At 43.9% G+C, this 24,134-nt stretch overlaps 1 protein-coding gene across 1 annotated transcript in view; it reads right to left on the bottom strand.

The window, feature by feature from the left end:
- The window catches only part of CELSR3 (cadherin EGF LAG seven-pass G-type receptor 3), a 631,136-nt gene that overhangs the window by 16,991 nt on the left and 590,011 nt on the right, over positions 1-24,134 (bottom strand). The window contains exons 31-32 of the mRNA XM_069206219.1: positions 12,023-12,129; positions 3,830-4,003 (exon numbers count right to left, since the gene is read on the bottom strand). Coding sequence (XP_069062320.1) covers positions 3,830-4,003; positions 12,023-12,129 — 281 coding nt within the window. The remainder of the gene's footprint in view (positions 1-3,829; positions 4,004-12,022; positions 12,130-24,134) is intronic.

Genomic DNA, 24,134 nt, shown 5'->3' with positions numbered 1-24,134 from the left:
GTCCAGAACTCACTTGTCATTTGTTATCTGATGCCAACGTTGCAGGTGATGTGTCAAAGAAGGAGAGGTAGCCGACCCCTGGAGGCTGCCATTGTCTGCGGGAAGTATCCTTAGATTGTCTCCCCAACTTCCCTCTAGTAGGAGGTCTGTTGTATGCCGCCGCCGGAGGTTGTCTCTGGTGGTATTGGGGTCTGGAAGATTGGTATTGAGAGGAATAAGTTGGGTACCTGAATGATTGGTAGCCACCTCGAAAGGAAGAGTGTCCGCTACCCCTGGCTCCTCGAAAGGGTGTGCTCTTATACTGCAGTGATCCTAAAGACCTGGCAGTATCCGTGTCTGCTTTGATTGCTTGAAGACCATCGTCCACATGTTTACCAAAAAGGTCGTGCCCATCATAAGGGAGGTCAAGGATTTTGGTTTGGACATCCGGTCTAAAATTTGTGGCTTTAACCCACCCTTGGCGCCTTAGGACAGCTAAACCAGCCAGTAGCCGAAACCCCATAGCGGCAAAGTCCAAAGCATGGTCAATAACCTCTGCAGACGTGTGTTGACCCTCCATAAGAATCTTTCTCGCTTCCGACTTGCTGGAATCTGGAAGATCGTCGACAGAGTGAGAAATGTCTGACCATAGCTGCCTGTCATATCTGCCCAGGAGCGCCAGGGAGTTTGCGGCACAGACCACAATGGCAGACATAGAAGAAAATCTTTTACCAATGTTGTCAAGGCGCCTACCATCTTTGTCTGGAGGTACAGATAGAGGTGCTGAAGGGTTTCTGGAGCGTCACTGGGCAGCCTGAGAAACCACTGAATCTGGTTTTGGATGATCCACCAGGCAAGCAGGGGTGTCCTCTGTCGCTTTATATTTCTTGTCCAGCTTTGGCAATACTGCTGGCACCATCGCTGGGTTCCACATAATTTTTAATCCGTTTCAATACATGATCTATTATAGGGATTGCTCTGACTACTTTCCTATGCGGCTCCTTAAAGTCATATAAAAAGCAATCCTGCTGTGTGGATGGCATTTGGAGCTCAATATGCGCAGCCGCTTTTTCTAACAGAATGTGAAAAGATCCAATATCCTCTGGAGGGGATTCAACTGTCGTTGGCTCCGATGAAGGGGGTGCCGGGAGGAGATAATCATCCCATTCATCTTGGTCTGAAAGAACTTCTCCTTCTTCAGCCGCTTCGTCTGACAAGGCTTGGACTTGAGGACTCTGTGGAGCTTGAGGAGGAATTTGCGGCACAGCAGGAAGAACTGGTAGAGGTACTGGAGTACATGGTGCAGTCACCACTGGTGTAGGATCTTTTGCCGACTGAGGATGGAAGCTCTCCATATAATCTGCCAGCATGGCCTGTAGGTCGGAAACAAGACCAGAAGGCACCATTCCTTGTTGTTGCTGTGGGACTGGATCATAATAATGCTGATCATAATAGAAGTCATCATCAGAGTACTCCTGCCATTTAACATGCAACTGGGAAGGACTCCTGGCTACTATAAACAATGCGTCCTGATCTGATTCATCATCATCGTCACCATCTAAAAACCGAGATGGCAAAAGCCTTGACACCTTGCTTGGTGATGTGACAGATGGTGTCAAATGAGTCTTGGCAAGCCCCTTGAGAGGAGTATGCTCCGCAGATTGATATAATGGCAATGTTGATGGTCTTTGCCGCTTTGCTGGAAACGTTTTCATAGTCGACGAGAAAAAAACCTGTTGTCGTCGATGGAAGTGTCACCAGAAACATCATCGATGGTCCGGTCGATCGACGACAGGACTGTCGACGGGAGCTTGTCGGAGGTGTCGTCGACAAGGGCATCGTTGACTGAGGCACCATTGACGGGAGCGTTGTCGTGAGATCAATTGTCGACGGGAGTGTCATCGACGAGAGAGGCATTGATGAAATGGGGCGTCCCGTCGACGAGGATGACAGCGTCATCGTCGAGGATCTTGCAACCGCTGCCGTTGACACTGAAAGAGTGACTACAACCGGCGTCAGTGATGAAATAGTCGTCGATGAGAGTACCGTAGACGATGGCGCCGTCGACGGTGCTGAACCTGGCTTCTTGAACCTGTGGAGAACCTTAGGAGGTGGAGTAGCCAGTTTAGAAACAGTATTTTTGTATTATTTTTTTAGGGTTTCTGTGCCTGTTTTCTTCCTCTGCGGAGAGCTATGACTTTTAGCAGATGTCCCAGCTGATTTTTATGCCATTTTCTTAGGTGGCTCTTGAATATCCGAGCCCTCCTGCTTTCTCTTCACAGGTGTTTTAGGAGCAGAAATAGAGGAGGAGGCACTGTCCTCATCAGAGGCTGAGAGGCCAGTTTTACCTCCCTCTCTGAAGCCACAACAGCAGGCAACCCTCTCTGTCTTTCAAAGTCTTTGTAGAGAATTTTCTACATATTTTGCAGTCCTTCGTTTTGTGGCTGGAATTTAAGCAGTAAATGCATTCCTTATGTGGATCATCCACATATAATCTTTTCTTCAAGCAAGAAGCACAGGATCTAAAAAGGCCTTTCCTTGATGTCTGACATGGCAGCCAGTTTGAAGCACCATAGAAGAAAAGAAATGTCCTAGAACTGAAGTAGTAGATCTTCTGAGAGAAAATATTGAGCAGAGCTCAAAGGAGACTCCTCAGCACAACGTGCGGTGGAAAATCTGAGGGAAGGCAGCTCCTCACAGGAGGTTCTAAGGGGTGAGGCAATCTGATTGGTTCAAATTTGAGTTTGGGTCTATTTTACAAAAAGACTATAATAGGTTATTCTATTGAGGCCTAGACCATGTATTGTATATGTACATTTTCAGGCCCAGGTTGTATATTGTACCGGGGACTCCCATCTCGACGAAGGGGAAGTATTCAAACATGTTAATCTATGAAAGTTCCAATAATGGAGTAATTTGAAAAATGTGTCAGGTGGGCATTGAAGAGTTTGAATTAAAAACAATACAATGCTAAAACAATTACATTAAAAACCCTTCCTACCCTACTCCCCCGTAACCCCAACAACCAACAAGAATATGAAATGATACTGAAAAAAGTAATTCACAAAAACAAATGCACTGCACATTAAAAATAAATAATTTAATCAATTAAATAATGTACATAATTAATAACAATTACACATTTAAAATTAAAAAGGTTATTTAAAAAACAATAATTAATGGATTACAAAAATCATAATGTAATTAACCAATTAGAACACAGATACTTTCAATGAATATGCATTCAATAATGTAACAAATAATTTACAAAAATATTAATTTAATTAACCAATTAAATAATTACAATTTCCAACTTGTAAACAATGTACAAAAAATAAAATATATACTTTATTATCTTTACAGCCTGCTCCACTAGAAACAAAACAACCTACCAATAATGTAAAAACATTAACATTAACTCAAAAACAACACTTTAAAAAAATACCCAAAACAATTTTTAAAAAAAATGACGAACTAAAATTAATCTCTTAATAACTTAAAGCACATAAAATCTAAATAGTACAAAAGTGATACATACCCAACTATATTTAAAAACTATATTAAACAATTAAAAAATGATATTCCTACCTGTGATACACAGTATGAAAATATTCACGTAACTACAATATTTTTGACAATATTTGTATCTGACTATATTTGTGAGACCATATTAACACTGCACACTATTGAAATAGAGTGATAATAGTTTATAAAGTTCAGATTAATTTAATTTCTGTCTTGTATTTATTGATTTGAATGAATTATTCCAGATTAGATATACTCTATCAACATTGGATTTCATTTGTTATGCTTTCAGAATATTGACAATCCACATGTTCCTAATATGCACCTTTGGGTGAAGAGTTTGCCGCATTGGACAGAAGCCTCTCACTATGGGCTGCACGCTTGAACTGACGTTGAAACCTGCCTCGAAGGCGGACATTTTCCTCGCTCTCTGATGAAGGGATGGAAAGGCTGCGCTCCTCGTCAAGTGAGAGATCACTATCAGTGTCAGAGTCTTGACCTGTCAATCAAACAAAATGTTGGGAAACAGTAGATGGGTGACAATCCCCACACAGTCAAGATTGTTAACAGAGTTATTAGTCAATATGTATGGATAAAGAGGAATGTAGGCTCCTTTAGATTGATTTCATATGTAAACAAAATACAAGCATAGAAACAGAGCGAAAAAATTCCAGTATTCTTGGTTCTTGTCCTTCCTCCTTCTCAACCGGTTCGCGTTACCTACTTTACAGGCTAGAATGACCTAAACAACATTCTTCAAAATATGATGTCAATTTATGAATTTTGCAAGTGGACTTATCACAAGCATGTTCTCCTCAGGGGTAAATTATCAAATTGTAATCTGACCAGCTACTCATTCAGCCAGTCAGACCAGGTCCTTATACTAGAATCATAAGAGTTGCCTGTTGACACCAAATCAGAATCATTATCAGGTGCCCACGCCTACTTGGACCGAGTTTTTAATTTCAGAGATAGTATAGGCTATTCATGCTTGAAGGGACAGCAAACGCGAGCCATGATTGGTAGTGTAAGACACTTATTAATTAATGATCTCTTCGAGCATTGGCACACAAAAAGATCTAATTTATTGTCATAGGAATTGAGTGTAGATGAGGAGCTGCGAGTAACATTAACAATCAACAGAGATATTGATTTTTACGCGTATTTATTGTGGAACGAACTGGCTTCTTTAGAGAATGTACATTCAGACTCTTTTTTTATGAGACCGATCATCAGAAAATATGGACTAAAAGGTTTTTAACCTGTTGTAAGTACTGTGGGCTTTTAACCACGCCCACCTCAAGCCCATCACTTTCATTTGTTCGTGGGCTTGCCTTTCAAAGATCACTTGATGTCATTGGTAAATCCTTAACGTCTGTCCCGTCTTGGGGTGGTTTTGTTACCGCCTTGCAGACTGACCCTGTTACATTGATTATTGCACGATTGCCGATATACTTCAGCGTGTGCGAACTACTTTTTTTCTTTTGTTTGTGCTCTGTGGCTGCCATGGCACTCAGAGCGCAAACTCGATGGGCAGTATTGGAGCGCATCTCACATTTATTACACTGTTATCTAATAAGAGTAATTTAATTTTTGCTTTTGTCTTTTATTCGCATGATAGGTAGGCTACCGGATTACCTTCTTGGATAATGTATGGTAAATAGTTATGTTTTTAGTTTTTTATTAGCGATAGTGCTTCCAGGGACATCAGAACGCATTTGTTTCTTTTGTCTGCACTCTGAGGCTGCCATGGCTGCTCACAGCGCAAACTTGATTGGCGGCATTGAAGTGCTGCTCCCATTGTTTAGTCTGTTACCTAATAAGAGTAATTTCATTTCTGGTTTTGACTTTTATTCACGTGATTTGTATCTTACTGGATTACCTTCTTAGATAATGCATGGTAAACATTTATATATTTGTTTTTTATTAGCGCTAGCACTTCCAGGCACATCAGAAAGCATTTTCCTTCCAGGTCCTGAGGTATGTTATCATGCCTGGGCACGCTGTGGGCAGATGTCAATATGTCCCGTGTGGTAAATGAGGTCTCTGTGGAGTCAGAAGCGCAACGGGTAGGAAGCGTGGACAAAACCAAGGATCACCAGGACACACAGCAGATGCCTCGAGTGACTTCATAGTCGAGATTTGACCTGGAGGTGGTAATGCAAAGCTGTTATCTCTCCAGAAGGAACATTAATCGCCACAGTTGTTTTGCCATTTTTACATGATATGCACTCTGATCTGCTCAGTACACGTTCTTTGCAGCCAGCATATTAACCCTCTGCACTTCTTTATAATGACTCCAAGCTTACTCTAGACAAAAGTACGTTCTCTCTCCAGAAAGAACATCTATTGCCATAGTTAGTTTGACATTTTTACATTATATGCACTTTGAAATCTGCCTAGTACATGTTCTTTGCAGCAGGCACAATAACTCTCTGCCCTACCATAGGATGACTACCCGCTTCCACTAGACGAAAGTACGTTCTCTCTCAAGAAGAACACTGATCGCCAGAGTTATTTTGACATTTTTACCTTATATGCACTTTGTGATTTGCCTAGCACACGTTCTTTGCAGCAGGCACATTAACCCTCTATGATACCTTACAATGACTCCAAGCTTCGACTAGTCAAAAGTACATTCACTCTCCAGAAAGAACATAAATGGCCAGAATAATTTTGACATTTTTACATTATGTGCACTTTGTGATTTGCCTAGCACACTTTCTTTGCAGCAGGCACGTTAACCCTCTGCGCTACCTTATGATGACTCCAAGCTTCCACTAGACAAAAGTACATTCTCTCTCCAGAAAGAATATTAATCACCAGAGTTGTTGTGACATTTTTACATTAGATGAACTCTTACCAGAAAAACGTCACGAAAGGAAAACAAAAACAGCTGTAACAGTGAGCTGAAGGGGCCCGGAATGACTAGACATAGAATATATAGGCCTGATATAGCTTTAAAGTTATGTTGCCTCAGTATTTAGTGCTTTAACATTTATATGCAGCAGCCGTGTTACTGCAAAGCGCTTTAAAGCTATTTTCTTCTTCGAAGATGCTTGTTTTTTGGGCCTCCAGAATAATGAGTTATTTGTTTGAGCGCAATATTACAAAAACTCCTTAATGAATACCTTTGAAATCTGTGCACTGCTGCCGCTTCCAACCCCTGTGTAGCCAACCCCAGCTGTAGCTGCAGACCGAGATGAAAACAGTCAGGTAAGGTTCTGAAATCCTGGCTCTGCCGTGTTTTTACTAAGATACACTACTATGCAAGAGGGCCTTCCAACTGTAATATTGTAAAGTTGGAAGCCAGCAGTATTATTTGTAGAGTTGTCAAGTTCCCTAGTTCAGAACATAATACGCTCATTTAGTATATGTTTCTGCTTTATAACGTGATACAAGCTGGAAACCAGTCCTTGGAGTAGTATTTGTAGAGTTGTCCTGCTTTTTAGTTCGATGTGTGTGTATTTATAAAACTAACTCCGAGGAGAGATTACAATTGATTATGCTGTACAATGGTCAAAAATGTATACCTAATATTTCAGTGCAAGACTAACTGAGGATCATTAATATCATGTGAAATGGCTGTCCTCAAGCTGTGAAAAATCATAGGCATTTTGTTCGACTCCCCAGACTGCAGTAAAGGGACAGTGATCCAGAAGGCACGCATTCTTGGAGTGCAATTATTTTTTCGTTGTCCCACGGGCAATGTTGCCTGTACCAACTACCAAGTAAATATGTTTCGCACTTGGGAGCAGTTTGTGTTTTAAGGGCCTCGTTTAAAAACATATTCCAGTGGGCCTACTAGTCCTTTAGTTCTATGAAGGGCCACTGGAATTATATGGCAGGAAGGATGAAAATATGCAGCAGGGTTGACCAACTACTGTGGCAAAAAGGTCCAGCTATGCATTTACAATGCCAATAGCTCCAACTCAAGTAAATGCAAGACCTATTGCATTGGCACTTCTTGTTACTCGTGCAAGTGTGTGACTACAGGGGGTGCCTACCTTCACGGCCATGATGACGTGATATCCCTTAGGAAGAATAAGTTAACTTACCAAGTGCTTGTATCCATCTCTCCTTGTGTGCCATATTGTTTTAGAGTCTTCATATTTTGTAACAATGGAAAACCCACCCTTTCAGTTTATATTCACACCAGGAGTGCATGTACAAGTAGGATGTTTTTACTCATTAACTTTATGTTCTCCTAGGTATCCCAATTAGGGTTCTGAATGCATCAATGTATGTAGTAAGTATGTAGGGATCTAATTCAGCCCTGACCAAGGTCGCTGATGTACAAAGGCAATACATTGTGCAGAATCATGTTGGCAAGAGATGAGTATACATGAGTCATAATACTCAAAGCACATCCTTTCCCTCCCTTTTTGTAATCTTACCTTTGACTGTACTAAATAACAAAATAATTTCTGGGTCTACCCTTAAAGTAATTTTAAGTTCTGCATCCCTTTGCCTATCTAGTATCACTTTAAGAAGAATTACCTCCGGGATGAAGTTGAGTCCATCCTCACAGTATATTACTACAAAGATAAGATAAGATTACCTGTGATGAAGCATGCCACAAAAGAGTGGGTGAGTTTTCTATATCAAGAAATTGGGGTGTCAATGAGACTCCATTAGTACGTTGTTGATTGAGGTTGTCACACTGGGTTTGAAACAGTGCGCAAAAGTTTGCCATCACCACAACCCAAATATTAATAATGGACTACTGCATTCCAAGATTAGGTTATGCTACGCCGGAGTGGCAAACGTAGACAACAGTCAAAAGTGAAGCTGGCTTTGAGGGTAGGGTCAAAGGAGGAGCCTGGACAGGTTTTGGAATAACATCATGAAACCTTTAAACATGTTGGTGGTTTGTCCTGATCATCAGCAGATACAGTATCGCTATCTGTAGGCACATTTGTTTTTCTGAGGTACAATCCTTCAGTGGTTCAGAGAGTTATTTAACTGGCTGACGGTGTTTGTGTCAAGTTTTAGCAGTGATGGGCGAGTTGAAAGAAAAATGCTCGCCCACTTGCTACGGCGAGTCAGAATTTATCAGGGCGGACTATTTTCAGGGCTTATTGGCCCAGTCTGGCAGAGAGCTCAACTAGCAAAAAAACTGATCTTCTGCTCATTCAGAAAGTGAATTAACCATTAAGATGTCATTAAATCCTGTTATCTCTTCACATTTGTTGCTCATTCAAAGACAGAGGTCTAATGTCAGCTTATGGCTTCTTACAAAATGCTGCTCATATTACTCCTGGAGATTAGTGCTTACAAAATCCTTCAACTTTGCAGTCAGAGAAAGAAAAGTAAACTGAACTATCTGACAATTGAGCTGGTATTTCAGTAGTTAGAAAAGCACGTTTTTAAAATTATGAAGTGCGATGGAAACAAGGATTATAAGAGGATCAAAACAAATGACAACACTTCACTTTGTGATGTGCAAGGGATAGTTTGTTACTGAAATATGGTTTCCACACATTGTTTGTATGCTATATAGTTTTAGCAATAAAACTGCATGTCGGTGGGAATGTTAATGGGCAGTACAATGAAAGGGCGCTGTCTGTAAATGACAGTGCACCATCACAACATGCTTTATTAATATATTTATTAACAGTGAGAGCTTTGAACTGAGAAACATTCCTGTCCCTGTTGACACTGGTGTTAGTGAACTAAGAGACAAGTTTGGGGCCAAGTGTACCATATATGTGGGCTACATTTTTATTATACATGGAGCAAACGTCTAGTCTATTAAATCAAACAAGAGTTTTTGTACGGCCGACATGCTGAACTCCCACATTTGAAGGTTGTCTCATATTTGATAATGCAGAAAAATGTCACACAATGAAATAAAATATTTGCCTAGGATCACACAATTTAGGCCATTTTATGGGACATGCGCATTACTGTTAGATCGAGTAGATTACTGAGGTCACTAGACCTGCAGGTCTGGTAGCATTTTTATGATTAGTGGAGGCCTGGAGTTATTCCATATGCTGAACACTGCCATCCCTGGGCCCTGTACAGTGGCAAAACAATACTGGTTGAGAAGTGGAACAGGATGAGGAGGAGAAAATGATGACTCAGGAAAACCTCAAACAGTGGGTGAAAGGGCAGGTGAAGGAGTTCAAAGCAACCTTTTAGGAGCTGAAAACAGTTCCCAAGGTTCTGTAGCAGTTCAAAGTCCTCCATCAAGGGTGTAGTCTCAAGGTCAATCTTGATTATGCTCTGCTATGTGTACTTCAAAAGGGCAAGTTTGCTCATTTGTCCTCTTGACACAGATACTAAAACTTCAAGGGCATTGGATAAGGTAGGGAACAAGAAAGCCTTTAGATTTCTGTATGTATGGACACAGGTTCTCTACAGTGTGAAACTAGCCAAAAGGTAGCAGAGCTCTGTATATGTCAAGCTTACACTCTGCAAACAATAGGAGAGGAAGCAGAGTTGTGGATAGTTAGTGCATTGTGATGTTGTGTTCTTTAAAGAGGTGAGACTTCAACTTTTTACTAAAGTGGATCAGAGTTGGGGCCGTCCTGATGGATATGGGGGTGTTGTAGCAGATCCTGGGTGCATAGATGGAAAGACCCATTTTGTTTTTTTTCTGTTTTACACTTGTTAGTCTGCAGTCTGAAGGTGTCTGGCGGGGGGTGTGCCAGGTTGTGATGGCTTTGTAAATGAAGCAGCTGGTTTTGATAACAGTGCGGGCTGGCAAGGGAAGCCAATGGAGTCCCATGAGGGTGATGTGATCATATTTCTTCTGGCCCAGGGCCCGACATGCTGCGGGTGTAGGATGCCCCTAAAGGGTGCCAGGGTACAATCTACGAGGCCATGGAGTAGGACATTACCACCATCGAGATGCAAGAGTACACGGGCTTGGACAGCAGTTCTCAAGTCGCTTTCTAGAAGAAACAATTTTACTTTCCTAGTAAAAATATCATTTTTCTCACTTTCACTTGAGGGACGTGAGAGGCCAAATTACTGTCAAGAAAGTGGAGAAAAAAGAGCTCCTGTGAATCTGATCTTTCCTCATTTTAGGAACTCTGAACTGTAAAGCAACTTTTCAGTTAACTGGAGGGACTAACAGTAAGTACATTTATTCCTGGGAAAAGGGAGGACATTCTTCTATAAGGCTTTTTTTTAAGTACTCACAGCACACTGACTTCAACATGCTGGAGAATGGATAGACGATGTTATGTTTACAAGTCTGATTGAACGGATGACGTACAGCTGGAATTGGGTGGCTATTCATAATGGATGGAAGGTAAATTATAAAGGTACATTTATTGACAATGTCAACTTCATCAAACCGCGGTTCTTCTTACTTTTGTTTCCTCTCTCCTTTTTCCTCTGCCTTGTGCAGAGATAAAGAAACATTAAACAAAGGAAGTAAGATCTTTGCTTTCTGCTATTAAGATGCAATTGTAAGTTACTCATTCGAATCTTAGAATTTTTTCCATTTGGTGCAGCCAGACAAGTAGATCAGTAGGAAAGTGTTGGGCACTTCAGGCTGTGAAAGCTCCCTTTAGAGGGAAGGGATATAGCATCACTTATTGACCTTGTTCATGGTTTCTACTCGGTAAGCTTGCTCAATCCCAAGTGCGTTGAGAATGTTTGGTGTTGTTGAGAATAAGGGGTGTATTGTGACATACTACTGTAATAATGTATTATTGTGCTTTAATAGATGATCTCTACAGCATGACCTCATATCTCTTGTGCTTTCTACCCAACACATACTCTTACATGTGTGGATCTATAATTTACCTCTTGAATTACTGACTACACTAACTACACTTATCTAGTACCACTGCTGAATATGGCAATCTTGACACTGGTATAAGTGCAAACCTAACCAAAAAGGATGGCCCTAGAGATCTTTCTAAACCCTGTCAAGGAGGTTTTGATTCTGACTTCTGTAGGGAGGACGTTCCAAAAGGTTGAGGCCATTTATAAAATGACTGGTCAAACGTAGTGCTCCGAATTAAGTGTGGTATATTAAACAGAGCCTGACTCGAGTTGAGCAGGGTCCCGAAGGGTGAAAAGGTTGAGATTTTAAAATTTAGGTATTTGGGGGTAGATGATAAATATATTAGCAAGACATGCAAACTGACACAGAGAGTCATGCAGGAGCTATTGCGACGAAACATTATCTTTTCTATGCAACCCAGTGACCACCAAAAGAAATATTTCCTGTCCACTGCGGGTTCTCATTGGCAAGTTCTTGCCTGATATTTGCTATGAGTGTTAGTCCATCAACAATCTATAAAACCATGCATACTATAAAAACATGCTGATAAAAATCTTGTTATATCTACTGATATAGGGTTCACATCCACTGCTTTGGACTTTCTTCTGGTTTTGAGTGTTAGAAATAACAACACTCTGTTGAGGTTTCACTTAATGTACAGGGACCTGTACTAGTGAAGTCTTGTACCGCAAACACCACTTTGTCTTTTACAAAGCTAGGAGTGAAGTAAGCATTTTCAAAGGAAATTCGTGCCCTGAGTTCCAACTGTACCTCCACCAGCGTCTCGATGGAACATGGCAACATCCAGGTCTGTCGGTCCACTGTGCCCAAGGAGAGTGTGATCCAACGTCGCTCCCTGCCGTGCTCCCATGTTATCTCTGAAAGGAAGAAATCACAACCATTTATAGAGCAATTTGTGGAAACCGGTTCCATTCCACACAAAGCTTAGTTCCTCAGACCTGATTCTCACTTCCACGTGCAACCTCAACAATACAAAGAATGTAATGATCCTTGTGAAGTAGTTTTTGAAACAATCATGCACATTTAATCTAGCTGATTACTGTCACCACTTTGCGGTTCTTGGCCTTTACAAACTGAACTAAATCTTCAGTAAGAAATATCAGTTATTGTGGGGTTTCAGTAAAAATACAGTTCCATTTATATACTGTCTGGTCCTCAACTCATTCATTTTTTAAAAGGGGCATTTCTAGTCAATTAACGTAGGATAAAAGGTACTTTTCAAGGTGCTACCCACATACCTCAGTGTACACTTTCCACCTAAAAAAAAAGCTATGGCAAGCCATCAATTATTATCTTGCTTAGTGTTTTCATATTCATTTTATGTTTCTAAATAAAACTTTTATTGAAAAGATTTATATACAGGAATGGATATATCAGATATAGTTCCCTAGCCTGTGCATTGTAAAAAGATTGCAAATCACTGAGGAGATTTGTGAGGGATAAGGCTGAAGACTGAGTCATTTATAAGGTCTCAGAATTCAGTAGATGCCTGCAGTAACTTAATTAACCCCTAAATACTTGGTGCATTGATTTTCAGGCTACAGATATTGTACTCTGAAGAACAAATCACTTACCTTTGTTAACCTTCTTTCTGGTGGATACTTTAGCTAACTGCTGATACCTCAACTGTAGAATATTCCTCAGGCACCAGGCTGGATCTGGAAACCTTTCATAGCAGTGCTCCTGTAAGTGATGTTGCGCAGCTCAGTGTTGGCTTTGTTCCGTCCAGTAGTGATGGAGCAGAGCCACATGGCATCAGTTCCTTGCACAAATCTTTCCATGTCCTCAGACACACAGCACAAAACTATTGGAGGTACCAGTGTACAGATGTTTAATTTAGGGTCTTTGTCGATGGTAAAAGAGACTACTCCACAAATCGGGGAAACAGGAGGGCAGTGGGAAACCTGCGGTTAGATAGAGTACACCCTCGAAACAACATTACCAAAGGTAAGCAAGTTTTCTTCTCGTGGCTACTTCTAACCGCATCTCAAAGGGGTCTGGGAATAAACATATGGTTCAAACCTTTTAGAAAACAAGGTGATTTAAACAAGGACAGTTGGCCCGGTAAACGCAGAAAGGCCCGACAAATTACCGTTAACAATGCCCTGTGCAAGCGCTTGCTGGGCCGAAGACAATGCAAACAACAACATATATGACAGTGTGGCAAGTAAAGGGGCTGTCTTGCAGACTCCACACCATGCTACAAATTAGTCCCAGCACCCAAGTAAACACTTCATGGAATGGCACCTGCCAGGCAGGGTGACATCAACAACCTCCGGTAGGAAAACAAATGCATTCAACTGCAGCTGCTCAGCCTCCACACTTGGAGGAGCAGATTGTAAAGGTTTCACTGGAGAACCCTGCCTTGCTGTGACAGAATATCATCCCAAAATGGTAGTCTGACTGAAAGGCAGATACTCATACTCTGAAGTTCTAGGTACCAAGCTGTCCTTGCCCAGTCCACAGCAACCAGGATGACTTGGGTCCAAGCATTCCTGATCTTTGAAACTCTGGGATGGAGAGGCAGAGGCAGAAAGGTATACAGGAGCCCATGTTCAGCTCCAGCTGAAATGTATCACCTAGTAAAAGCCCTTGGGGTTCCTGCAGTGTGGAAAGTTGGGACACTGCGCTCTCTCAGCAGTGACGAAGGGATCTAGCCAAGGTTCTCCCCATTGTCAGAGGACAACCTGTGCCAACTCGATGTTTAGATGTAATTTGTGATCAGTCACCTACCGTTGGCTGAGCATGTCCGTCCTGGCATTCATGAATTCTGCCAAGTGGTTTGCGATCAGGGAGATACCCTGACGTTCCAAGCACCTCCAAAGGAACAGAGCATCCTTTCTCTGAAGACACACTTACTGTACTCCCAATTACTACGAACAAAGAGAATGACTTCCTATGTGGGAACGTATGAACAAAGCACATTGATAATGTGTAGAAAATGTAAAGATGGGGTTATCTGGATAACTTACTTAAAAATGCTGTGAAACGAACAGATTCAAAAGATTGGTTGGAGCTATTGAAAGAGAAGCCTAATTTTCAGAGAAAAAAACAGACTAGTATTTGTGTCTAAATCTTCCAATGACAGCATGAAAATAAGAATGACAATCCTTCGATGTTGTCCAATGTTGCAAATTGAACCAGATTTTAAAGGAACACAGCAGATGTTTGCATATGATCCAAAAACTTAAAAAGAACGGTTAAGTTACACTAACAAATCTTGGGTGGAAAAATACAAAGGCAATAACAGCATAACTACAAGAACATCTTAAAAGGAACAGAAATCACACTTCCCTTCAAAGGAAACAAAATAAGATTAAGAAAAACAGCTATATGTGATTATACCAATATGATATACATGCTCAAATGCCCAGGTGGATTAGTATACATGGGCAAAACTGAGTGCAAAATAAAAACAAGATTGATTGAGCACAAAAGTAATATAAGAATGACAAATGACAAATCTCTACTAGTTATCCACTTTATAATCATGGACATAATATAGCCAAGTATGTTTTACAGTGTTTGGAAGTAGTCCAAACAAGGTATTAGGCTGAAAGTAAAAAAGAATTGTCCAAATGAAGATTATTTTGGATAAAGAAACTAGATTTAGTAATACCAGAAGGATTGAATGATCGTCCAGAATATGTATGTTATCTCCAAACCTCGTAAAGTATTGTCACCATCTTTGAATTCCTGTATGTAATTATTATATATTTTTTTTCATTTGGGGGGTTTTACACTACATCAGATTGAGTTTCATATCAAGTCTTCTACATTACATAAGCAACCTCGATTTATGTCAGATCACAATTACGCAACTAGTTCAGAGTCGGTAAAGTTCACATCACCATATTACGACTCATTCACGATAGAATACTACATAGAAACATTGGAAAACATCAATTCTGATGTGGCCACTTCTAAGCCAGTACTAGTTTTCAGTCCCATTTCGATGTTTATTGAGAGAATGGTAGAAAGAGGGGAACATACTTGGTATATCAACTTTCTAATATGGTCACTGCACAGCTAACACTAGTTCCCAGTCGCATGTGAACGTTAACTGAAATAAAGATGACCACTCAACCAGTATTCAGAATGCTAAAATATATGCAGAGGGCTTTATACTACTTCACATTAAGTCTTCTCAATTCACACAAGTAGCCTTTATTCATGTCAGAACACCTCGACGTAATTAGGTCAGAGTCAGTTAAGTTCACACAGACATACTATGACTAATTTATCATAGAACAATCCATAGAGGCATTGTACATCCCTCCTTCCAGCATGGCCACTTGTAAGCTGGCACTAGTTTACAGTCCCATTTCGATGTTCATTGAGAAATGGAAGCAAGAGAAGCACACAGATGGCTTATTACCTTTCCAATATGGTCACTACCAAATAATCTTCAGTCCTAATTTAATGCTCATTGAAAAAAAACAATACAAAAATAGGTGTACATGTGGCCACTTAACTACGTTCAGAACGCAGAACTGAGGACAGAGGTGCAGCGAGACATAGTAAGCTTACATTGTGAGACTCTCACAACAGAGTCTGTTAGTGTATAGGTGCGTTTAGCAATAACTAAACAATACAATGCATTTTTGATGCTCAGTTGGGGAGTGATATCTTGGTGTAGCCAGCATGGATTTTAGTTTGGTTACACAATTTTGCTTTTTCTGGGCATTCAGATTACAAAAAGTCATAAATATCGATAAATAGTATGAATTGCATCCACTGTAGATCAAATTCTAGCTGAACACACTGACACAAAGGGACAAAACACCTATCAATAGGTGATCACAACAAAGATTTAGAGTAGACCATGGCTTGGGTTGTCAGTAACAGAATACTAACATAAACCACATATGACAAATGGAGGCATATGAAAATAAAAGGAGTCGTTTACTGATGTACATAATGGTATGGTTTCTAGTTTACAATCAAAGAATCCTTTGTACAGTATTTATTTCATAACAGTACTAATGAATATAACTTATGATATAAGTATATAGCCCATTGATATATCTTTAATGAGAATTGAGTGACAAGTGTGCAATCAATTAATTAGCAACATTGTTTTTTTCATTTAACAGGACACCCCCTTATAAAGGACCACATAAGGTTCGGAATTCTTTCCCGATTGGGCGCACTAATGAACACATCAGTTCAAGTGCGGGAATGGATTGAACTAATGAGTGTTTGAATATCACGCCTATTCATTCAATGAAAGTTATACTAATGTAATAATGATGAGATTTTGGTGTTTGAGGACTAAACCAGGAAACCCAGTGGGGTAACCCACAAGTAGTGTTAGTAGGAAGGCAGTCTCAGATTAGGACTTGTGCAAGGATACTTCACATTTGAACCTAGGGTAAGAAGGTGCCACCCTGTAAACAAAAGAGAATATGGGTGAATTTGCTCACACTTGAATAATCACCGGAGTCCATGGGCATTCAATACACACAGAGCCCCGGACCACACGGCATCCTGCTTATTGCAATACCACACGGCTGTAGTGTTGTCTGTAAGAACCTGCACGGGCCTCTCCTTGATGGACAGCAGGAAGGCCTTCAGCACCAGGGAAATTCCCACAAGTACAGGGTCGAGACGATGTTGGCCTGGGGTCAGACATCGGACTCAGCACTGGATCCCCTCTGGCAACATCAGTACTGGTGTCAGCGAAAGAGGGACAGGCGCAGATTTTGCAGCCAGGGTGGAAGCCAGGAGCATGTTACAGGGGCTCAGATGAGGCCTGGAATGGACCCACTGATGGTAACCTACCTAGACACTCCTATGAATCCTTGGGGCCCAAAGACGAGCCAGAGGGAGCTGGAAGATTTGCAAAAATATGTAGCATGGCCTCCTTAAAGTTCAAGACCTGCCGTGGCATTACCAATGGTTCAGGGAACTCAAGGTGCTTCTGGATCCACTGTGGAATCAGCTTCTTAGTTGCGGATCAGGAGTGAGGTTGAGTGCCACCTTGACACACTTGCAACTTCTCTCAACTAGACAGTGGAGGGATGCAGTCGAGTCCTGCTTCACCTTCTTGTTTATCCTCTTCGATTTTGACTTCGACCTACCAGATACTGTTGACTGTGAAGCAGAGTTGTCATGAGCTCGACCTCTGGAGCAGCCCTGCACCCTCCATTTACAGCAGGACTTATGTGAAGTCCATGACTTCTTCCCATGTTCAATTAAACACAGCTTCGCTTTACGGTCCTGGATCACCTTTGATAGCATGGGGGCCCACTCACTGCACGACTTTGTGCTTCACATCCAACCAGCAAAGGCCCACTTCGCCTGGGTCCATTACTGACATCTGTTTCCTACAGTCATGGCACGGTTTGAACCGTGTTGTTTTAGGTGGGTTGTCATTCTGTTGTACACTGGATTTCAATCGGAAGATCATCAAATACGATGAGAGTTTGGGTAGCTCCAGAACAGCATTTGAAAGGGTAGAAATAAAGGAAGTGATGTCAATACCCAGGATAGGCGCTTATATACAGCTCTACTCCATCACTCTGGGGCAACAAAGAACCACACAGTGCCATTCAGTTTTACGCTTGAGCACTGATCAAGTTTGGCACCTGGGGAACATTCTACAGGTCAGGAATCTGCAGTTAGAAGTAACCATCAGGAAATAAATATGCCAATGTAGCTACTGTTTCCCTTCAAACATATATATTTAAATAATTTAATGTGAGCTGGTATCAAAGCTACTTTTGGGCTTTAGAATGTGTGGTAACTCTGTCTAATAACACACGCAGGCAGTCAAGAACATCAGTTGTGGGTAGCCAGGTAGCACTTGTGACCTGTGGTTTATTCATTGTTATGCCGGCCACTGTCCTTGCTATCCCTGTTCTGGGGGTTCATGAAGGCAGACACAGGAACAGGAAGTTAAGAGCCAGGCTCATATTTTCTACTCTTAGTTGTTCCTCTTGCTTCTCTGCAGCAAACACAAGGCAATTGGGGACAGGTTCTGTCTGCCCTGGATCCAGATGACTGTATTGTGGCTTTTGTCCTGCAGGACGCTTCTTTTCATGTACCAGTCCCACAGTTCCATAGATGCTACTTGCGGATGAAGTTACCCCAGGAGCATCTTCAATTTGCCATTCTCCCCTTTAGCTTCACCAGTACCCCTCGGTTGTTGGCCCATGGGGGTGGTCGCAGCACACCTTTGGAGGCTGGGGATTCCAGCTATCCCCTACCCTCAACTGGCAGTTGAAGGCAGGCCCGCAAAAGTTAGTCACAGACCACTTCTAAACGACAGCAAACCTCCTAACTTTGTTGGAGTTCACTATCAATGTGCCAAAGTCAAAGTCACACTTGACTTCTTTGCAAAGGCTCCCTTTGATTATGGCCATTCTGGATGTGGTTCTGCACCTAGCCTTCCCTTTATCACAACTGGTCATGGACATTCATCCTATGATCCTAAAGTTTTAGCATCAGTCCTCGGTCTCTGTGAGAGTGGCTCTCAGGCTTCTTGGCCTCTTGGGCCCCCACATCCTGCTCTTCATCTACACTAGGTGGCATATGCAGGCTGTGCACTGGAATCTTAAGTCTCAGTGGGCCCAGCAGAGGAAGATTCCATCCAGGTTTCGGAAGATACTGCAAAAGACCTGCATTGGTGGCTTCTTGACTGAAATTGGACCAGCGGATGACCATTCTCCCTGCCCACCTAGAGCTGAGATGGAGGCATCATTGCTAAGATTAGAAGGTCATCTGGGAGAGATGGACCTCGGAGGACTCTGGTCTACAGCGGAGACCTGTCTCCATATCAACCTGTTGGCATTGCAGGCCATTCGCACAGTGCTGAAAGTCTTCCTACCATCCATCAAAGGGAGGCTAGTTTAAGTTCTCAGGAACACCACCACCACCATCTGTTATAACAAGCAGGGTGGGGTGAGGTCCTTGGTCCTGTGCCAAGAGGTACTTTGTCTCTGGAGCTGGCTGAAGCATGACAATTGTGAACGTCCTGGCAGGATATTTTAATGCCTGGGTGGGCAAAGTTAGCTGGTGGTGCCTGGCAGATCACAGATGGTAGTTACATCCAAACGTGGCAAAGGCATCTTTCAGCATTGGGAGGAACAATTGCTAGATCTTTTTGCCACTGCTGAGAACACATAGGGGGTTATTACAACTTTGGAGGAGGTGTTAATCCATCCCAAAAGTGACGGTAAAGTGACGGATATACCACCAACCGTATTACGAGTCCATTATATCCTATGGAACTCGTAATACGGCTGGTGGTATATCCGTCACTTTACCGTCACTTTTGGGACGGATTAACACCTCCTCCAAAGTTGTAATAACCCCCATAGTGTCAAAGCTTTTGCTCACTGCAGTTTCAGATGCATTACGGACAGAGTGGAGCACAGGACTTCTGTATGCGAAGAAAGACAAGGCAGTGCAGAAAAATACTCTATGAAGATGGATTGTCCTCTGCGTTGGGCTTTGCTAAGCACTGGCCAAGAAGAAGGAGCCTCCAGAAGGACTGGCCAAGGCTGCTACCACGGAGTTGTCAAGCAAAGTGCCTATTCTTCCTATCTATCAGGTGCGGCAAGGGCGTCAGTGCACATGCTCATGAAGAACTACTGCCACGTTGGACGAGGGCACATCACCCATTCGGTCCTTCAGGACGTTTTAATCAGAACCATCCCACAGACCCACCACCTTTTGAGGTACTGCTTTGGTACCTATTTAGGAGGTGAAAAATCAGGGTTTAGAAGTATCTTTCAAAAGAACTTGTTACTTATCTTCAATAACGCTCTTTCTAGTGCCTAATCTGTCTAACTGCAGATTCCTCACCACTCTCCTTCCTCCCCATTCAGTGGAATGGTTGCTTTTTTCATCTAAAAAGGTCACAAATCAGAGATTTACACACTGGTACTTTGGATTATGGCTGGGCTTGCTTCCAAGAGCACGGACGGAGTAAAGAAAGAAACTGACATCGATGCAGAGTGGTGGTGCTTGTATGTGGCTCCTTCGTCACTTCTGGGGCGGAATGTATTCAATACTGAGGTGCGTGATGCCACCTACCTGTGTGCAGGAGTAGTTCTATTTAACTCTTCCAGATCCAGTCTGGTGCCTTGGGATATTCTAAAGGGGAGGAATCCAAGCTTAGATAAACGCATCCACCAAAAAGAGCATTAATGAAGGCAAATAGCTTGTTCTTCCAGACTAGATGAGTCATAGAGGGCAAATCATAAAGTCCTGCAATTGCTACACATTTTCTGCTAAGAGCTACAGAACCGGAACAGTCAGAACCAGGTGCCACCAAGAAAAAAGAGTTCCATCACTGCCTTTCACTATATGTAGGAAACTGGCACTGTATACACTATAACAAAATTAGATATAGGTGGTCATTTTGAACATGGTGGTCTGGACCGCCATGCCGGCGGTGGCGGTAATTACCGCCGACGGCATGGCGGTCCAGACCGCCATATTCTGAACCCACCAAAATCCCAGGGTGGAACACACCGCCACCGCCAGTGTTAAGGCTGGCGGGGGAGGTGTTTTCTTATCCGCCAGGGCAGCGCTGCAAGCAGCGCTGCCCTCCAGATAATGACACCCATTCCGCCAGCCTTTTTTTGGCGGTTTACAGCGCTGGCGGAATGGGTGCCCAATTTACGGGCAGTGACATGCGCAACGGGTGCTGCTACACCCGCCGCACACCAACATTGGCGGCGGCTCCTCATGGAGCCGCCCTCAATGTTGCGGCCGTGTTCCCCGCCAGGCCGGCGGGCGGAGACACTGGGGGTCATTCCGACCCTGGCGGTAAAACCCACCAGGGCTGTGAACAACGGAAAGCACCGCCAACAGGCTGGCGTTGCTTTCCTGCCCATTCTTACCGCCGCGGTCAGAAAAGGGGATCCGGCGGGAACCCCTGGCTGGGCTGAACCTCCATGGCGGCGCTGCAAGCAGCGCCGCCATGGGGATTCCGACCCCCTTCCCGCCAGCCTGTTTCTGGCGGTTTTTACCGCCAGGAACAGGATGGCGGGAACGGGTGTCGTGGGGCCCCTGGGGGCCCCTGCAATGCCCATGCCACTGGCATGGGCAGTGCAGGGGCCCCCTAACAGGGCCCCAGCATGATTTTCACTGTCTGCATAGCAGACAGTGAAAATCGCGATGGGTGCAACTGCACCCGTCGCACCCCTGCAACACCGCCGGCTCCATTCGGAGCCGGCTTCTGTGTTGCAGGGCCTTTCCTGCTGGGCCGGCCGGCGCTCCCTTGGCAGGCGCCCGCCGGCCCAGCGGGAAAGTCTGAATGGCCCCCGCGGTCTTTTGACCGCGGAGCAGCCAAGTGGCGGCGTGAGTTTGGCGGGCGGCGACTGCCGTCCACCAAACTTGGAATGACCACCACTGTCTTCGCCGGCCGGCCTGGCGGGGAGTTCTTTATACGGCCGGCGGGTTTTCCAGGAGGCTGGCGGTCGATGGAAAGACCGCCAGCCCGAACACGGCGGGAAATCCCGCCGTGTTCAAAATGACCACCATAGTGTGCACAAAGTCCAGGGGTTCCACAGGGGCTTGACAGAAGCAATAATAGATAATACTAATGCTCCATTTGTGGTAGTGTGGTCGAGCAATTAGGCTTATCAGAGGGTAGTGTTAAGCATTTGTTGTACATACACAAGCAATAGAAGAAACACACACTCAATGACAACTCCAGACCAATAGTTTTTTTTATAGAAAAATATATTTTGTTAATTTATTTCTAGCACCACAAGATTCAGTTTTGAGGTAAGTACATAAAATGAAAGGTACTTTGCATAGTAATACTTAGAACTTTGAATGGAATCAACAATGTATACAGTTTTCTTTAAAATGGCAAAAAGCTATTTTAAAAGTAGACACTGCAATTTTGAACAGTTCCTGGGGGAAGAAACAGTGTAGCAGGTAAGTGCACGACTTACAGTTCCTATGTCTGGGTTTTAGGTAGTCCGTCGTTGGGGGTTCAAGTTAACCCCAAACACCCACCACCAGCAACACAGGCCGGTCGGGTGCAGAGGTCAAAGGGGAACCAAATTAACGTTGGCTCCTTTGGAGAGAGGGGGGGTACTCGGATCTTGGTCCACCAGCAGGTACCTGCGACTCGGAGGGCAGACCAGGGGGGATAGAAAGAACACTGGAGGGGCTCCAAGAAGGCACCAAAAACACACCCTCAGCGGCGACGGGTGCAGGGTGCAAACAGGATGTTGGGTTTTCATTGTAGATCAATGGGAGACCCCGGGGGTCACTAAGATGCTGCAGACGAGGCCTGGGGTCCGGGGTGGGGTGTCTCCGGCACACCACTTATCGGGTAGGGTAGAGGGCCGCCTGCTGGTCGATACTGCACCGGGGGTTGAGTTCTCCGAGGCCCGGGGGCTGCGGGTGCAGTGTGTCCTGTAGGCGTTGGATATCTTCGTACGGAGCTCGTGGTCAGGGGGGTCCTCTGCAGGCATCGTCGTGGGGGCTTGGAGGGGTCAACCCAGGGTGGGCTCTTGTTCTCAATTGCCTGAGGACCCTTTCTTGCTGGGTGGACCTGGACACGGGCCGTGGGCGTCGGGTGCACAGGGTTCAGGATTCACGCATCCAGAGTGAGGTTGGAGTCCTTGGTAGAAAGTTTCTTTGGGACAGAACCGCTGGATGCGTCGCTCTTCTTTTTGCAGGTTCTCTGAAGCAGGAGACAGGCCGGTAGGGCTGGCTGGGGCCAAAGCAGTTGCCGTCTTTCTTCTTCTCTGCAGGGGTTTCAGCTCAGCAGTCGTTCTTCTTCTTTGTAGTTCGCCAGGAATCTGGTGAGCTGGGTTCAGGGAGGCCCTTAAATCCTAGATTTAGGGGCGTGTTAAGGTCAGGGGGCAGTAGCCGATGGCTACTGTCCCTGAGGGTGGCTAACCCTTCCTTGTGCCCGCTCCCTTTGGGGAGGAGGTCACATTCCTATCCCTATTGGTCCCTGTCCTCCAAACCAAGATGGAGGATTCTGAAAGGAGGGGGTCACCTCAGTTCTGGACACCTTAGGGGTGGTTCTGGCTGGGTTGGTCACTCCTCCCTGTTTATCTAATTTTTCCGCCGGACTTGCCGCCAAAAGTGGGGCTGTGTCCGGGGGGGCGGGCATCTCCACTAGCTGGAGTGCCCTGTAATCCAAGGCTTGAGCCTTTGAGGGTCAGTTCCTGCAGGGGGAGGTGTGAAGCACCTCCACCCAGGACAGGCTTTGTTTCTGACCACAGAGTGCACACTCACCCCATGTGGTCAGAAACTCGTCTGAAAGTGGCAGGCTGGCACAGACCGGTCAGTCTTACACTAGCAGTTGGGCTAACATACAGGGGACATCTCTAAGATGCCCTCTGTGTGCTTTTCCCAATAAATCCCACACTGGCATCAGTGTGGGTTTATTGTGCTGAGAAGTTTGATTTCAAACTTCCCAGTATTCAGTGAAGCCATTATGGTGCTGCGGAGTTCGTAATGACAAACTCCCAGACCATATACTTAATATGGCTACACTGCACTTACAATGTCTAAGAATGGACTTAGACACTGTAGGGGCATATTGCTCCTACATCTATGCCCTCACCTGTGGTATAGTGCACCCTGCCCTAGGGCTGTAAGGCCTGCTAGAGGGATGACTTACCTATGGCACAGGCAGTGGTTTGTGGGCATGGCACCCAAAGAGGGTGCCATGTCAACTTCGTCTTTGTCTCCCCACCAGCACACACAAGTTGCAAGGCAGTGTGCATGTGCTGAGTGAGGGGTCCCCAGAGTGGCATAATACATGCTGCAGCCCTTAGAAACCTTGCCTGGCTACAGGGCCCTTGGTACCCTGGGTACCTTTTACAAGAGACTTAACTGTGTGCCAGGGATGTGCCAATTGTGGGAACAAATGTAC

This window comes from Pleurodeles waltl, chromosome 9 (assembly GCF_031143425.1).
Source record: "Pleurodeles waltl isolate 20211129_DDA chromosome 9, aPleWal1.hap1.20221129, whole genome shotgun sequence".
NCBI lineage: Eukaryota > Metazoa > Chordata > Amphibia > Caudata > Salamandridae > Pleurodeles > Pleurodeles waltl.
The sequence above is the reverse complement of the archived record's forward strand: the minus strand, read 5'-3'. Positions and strand labels throughout refer to the sequence as shown.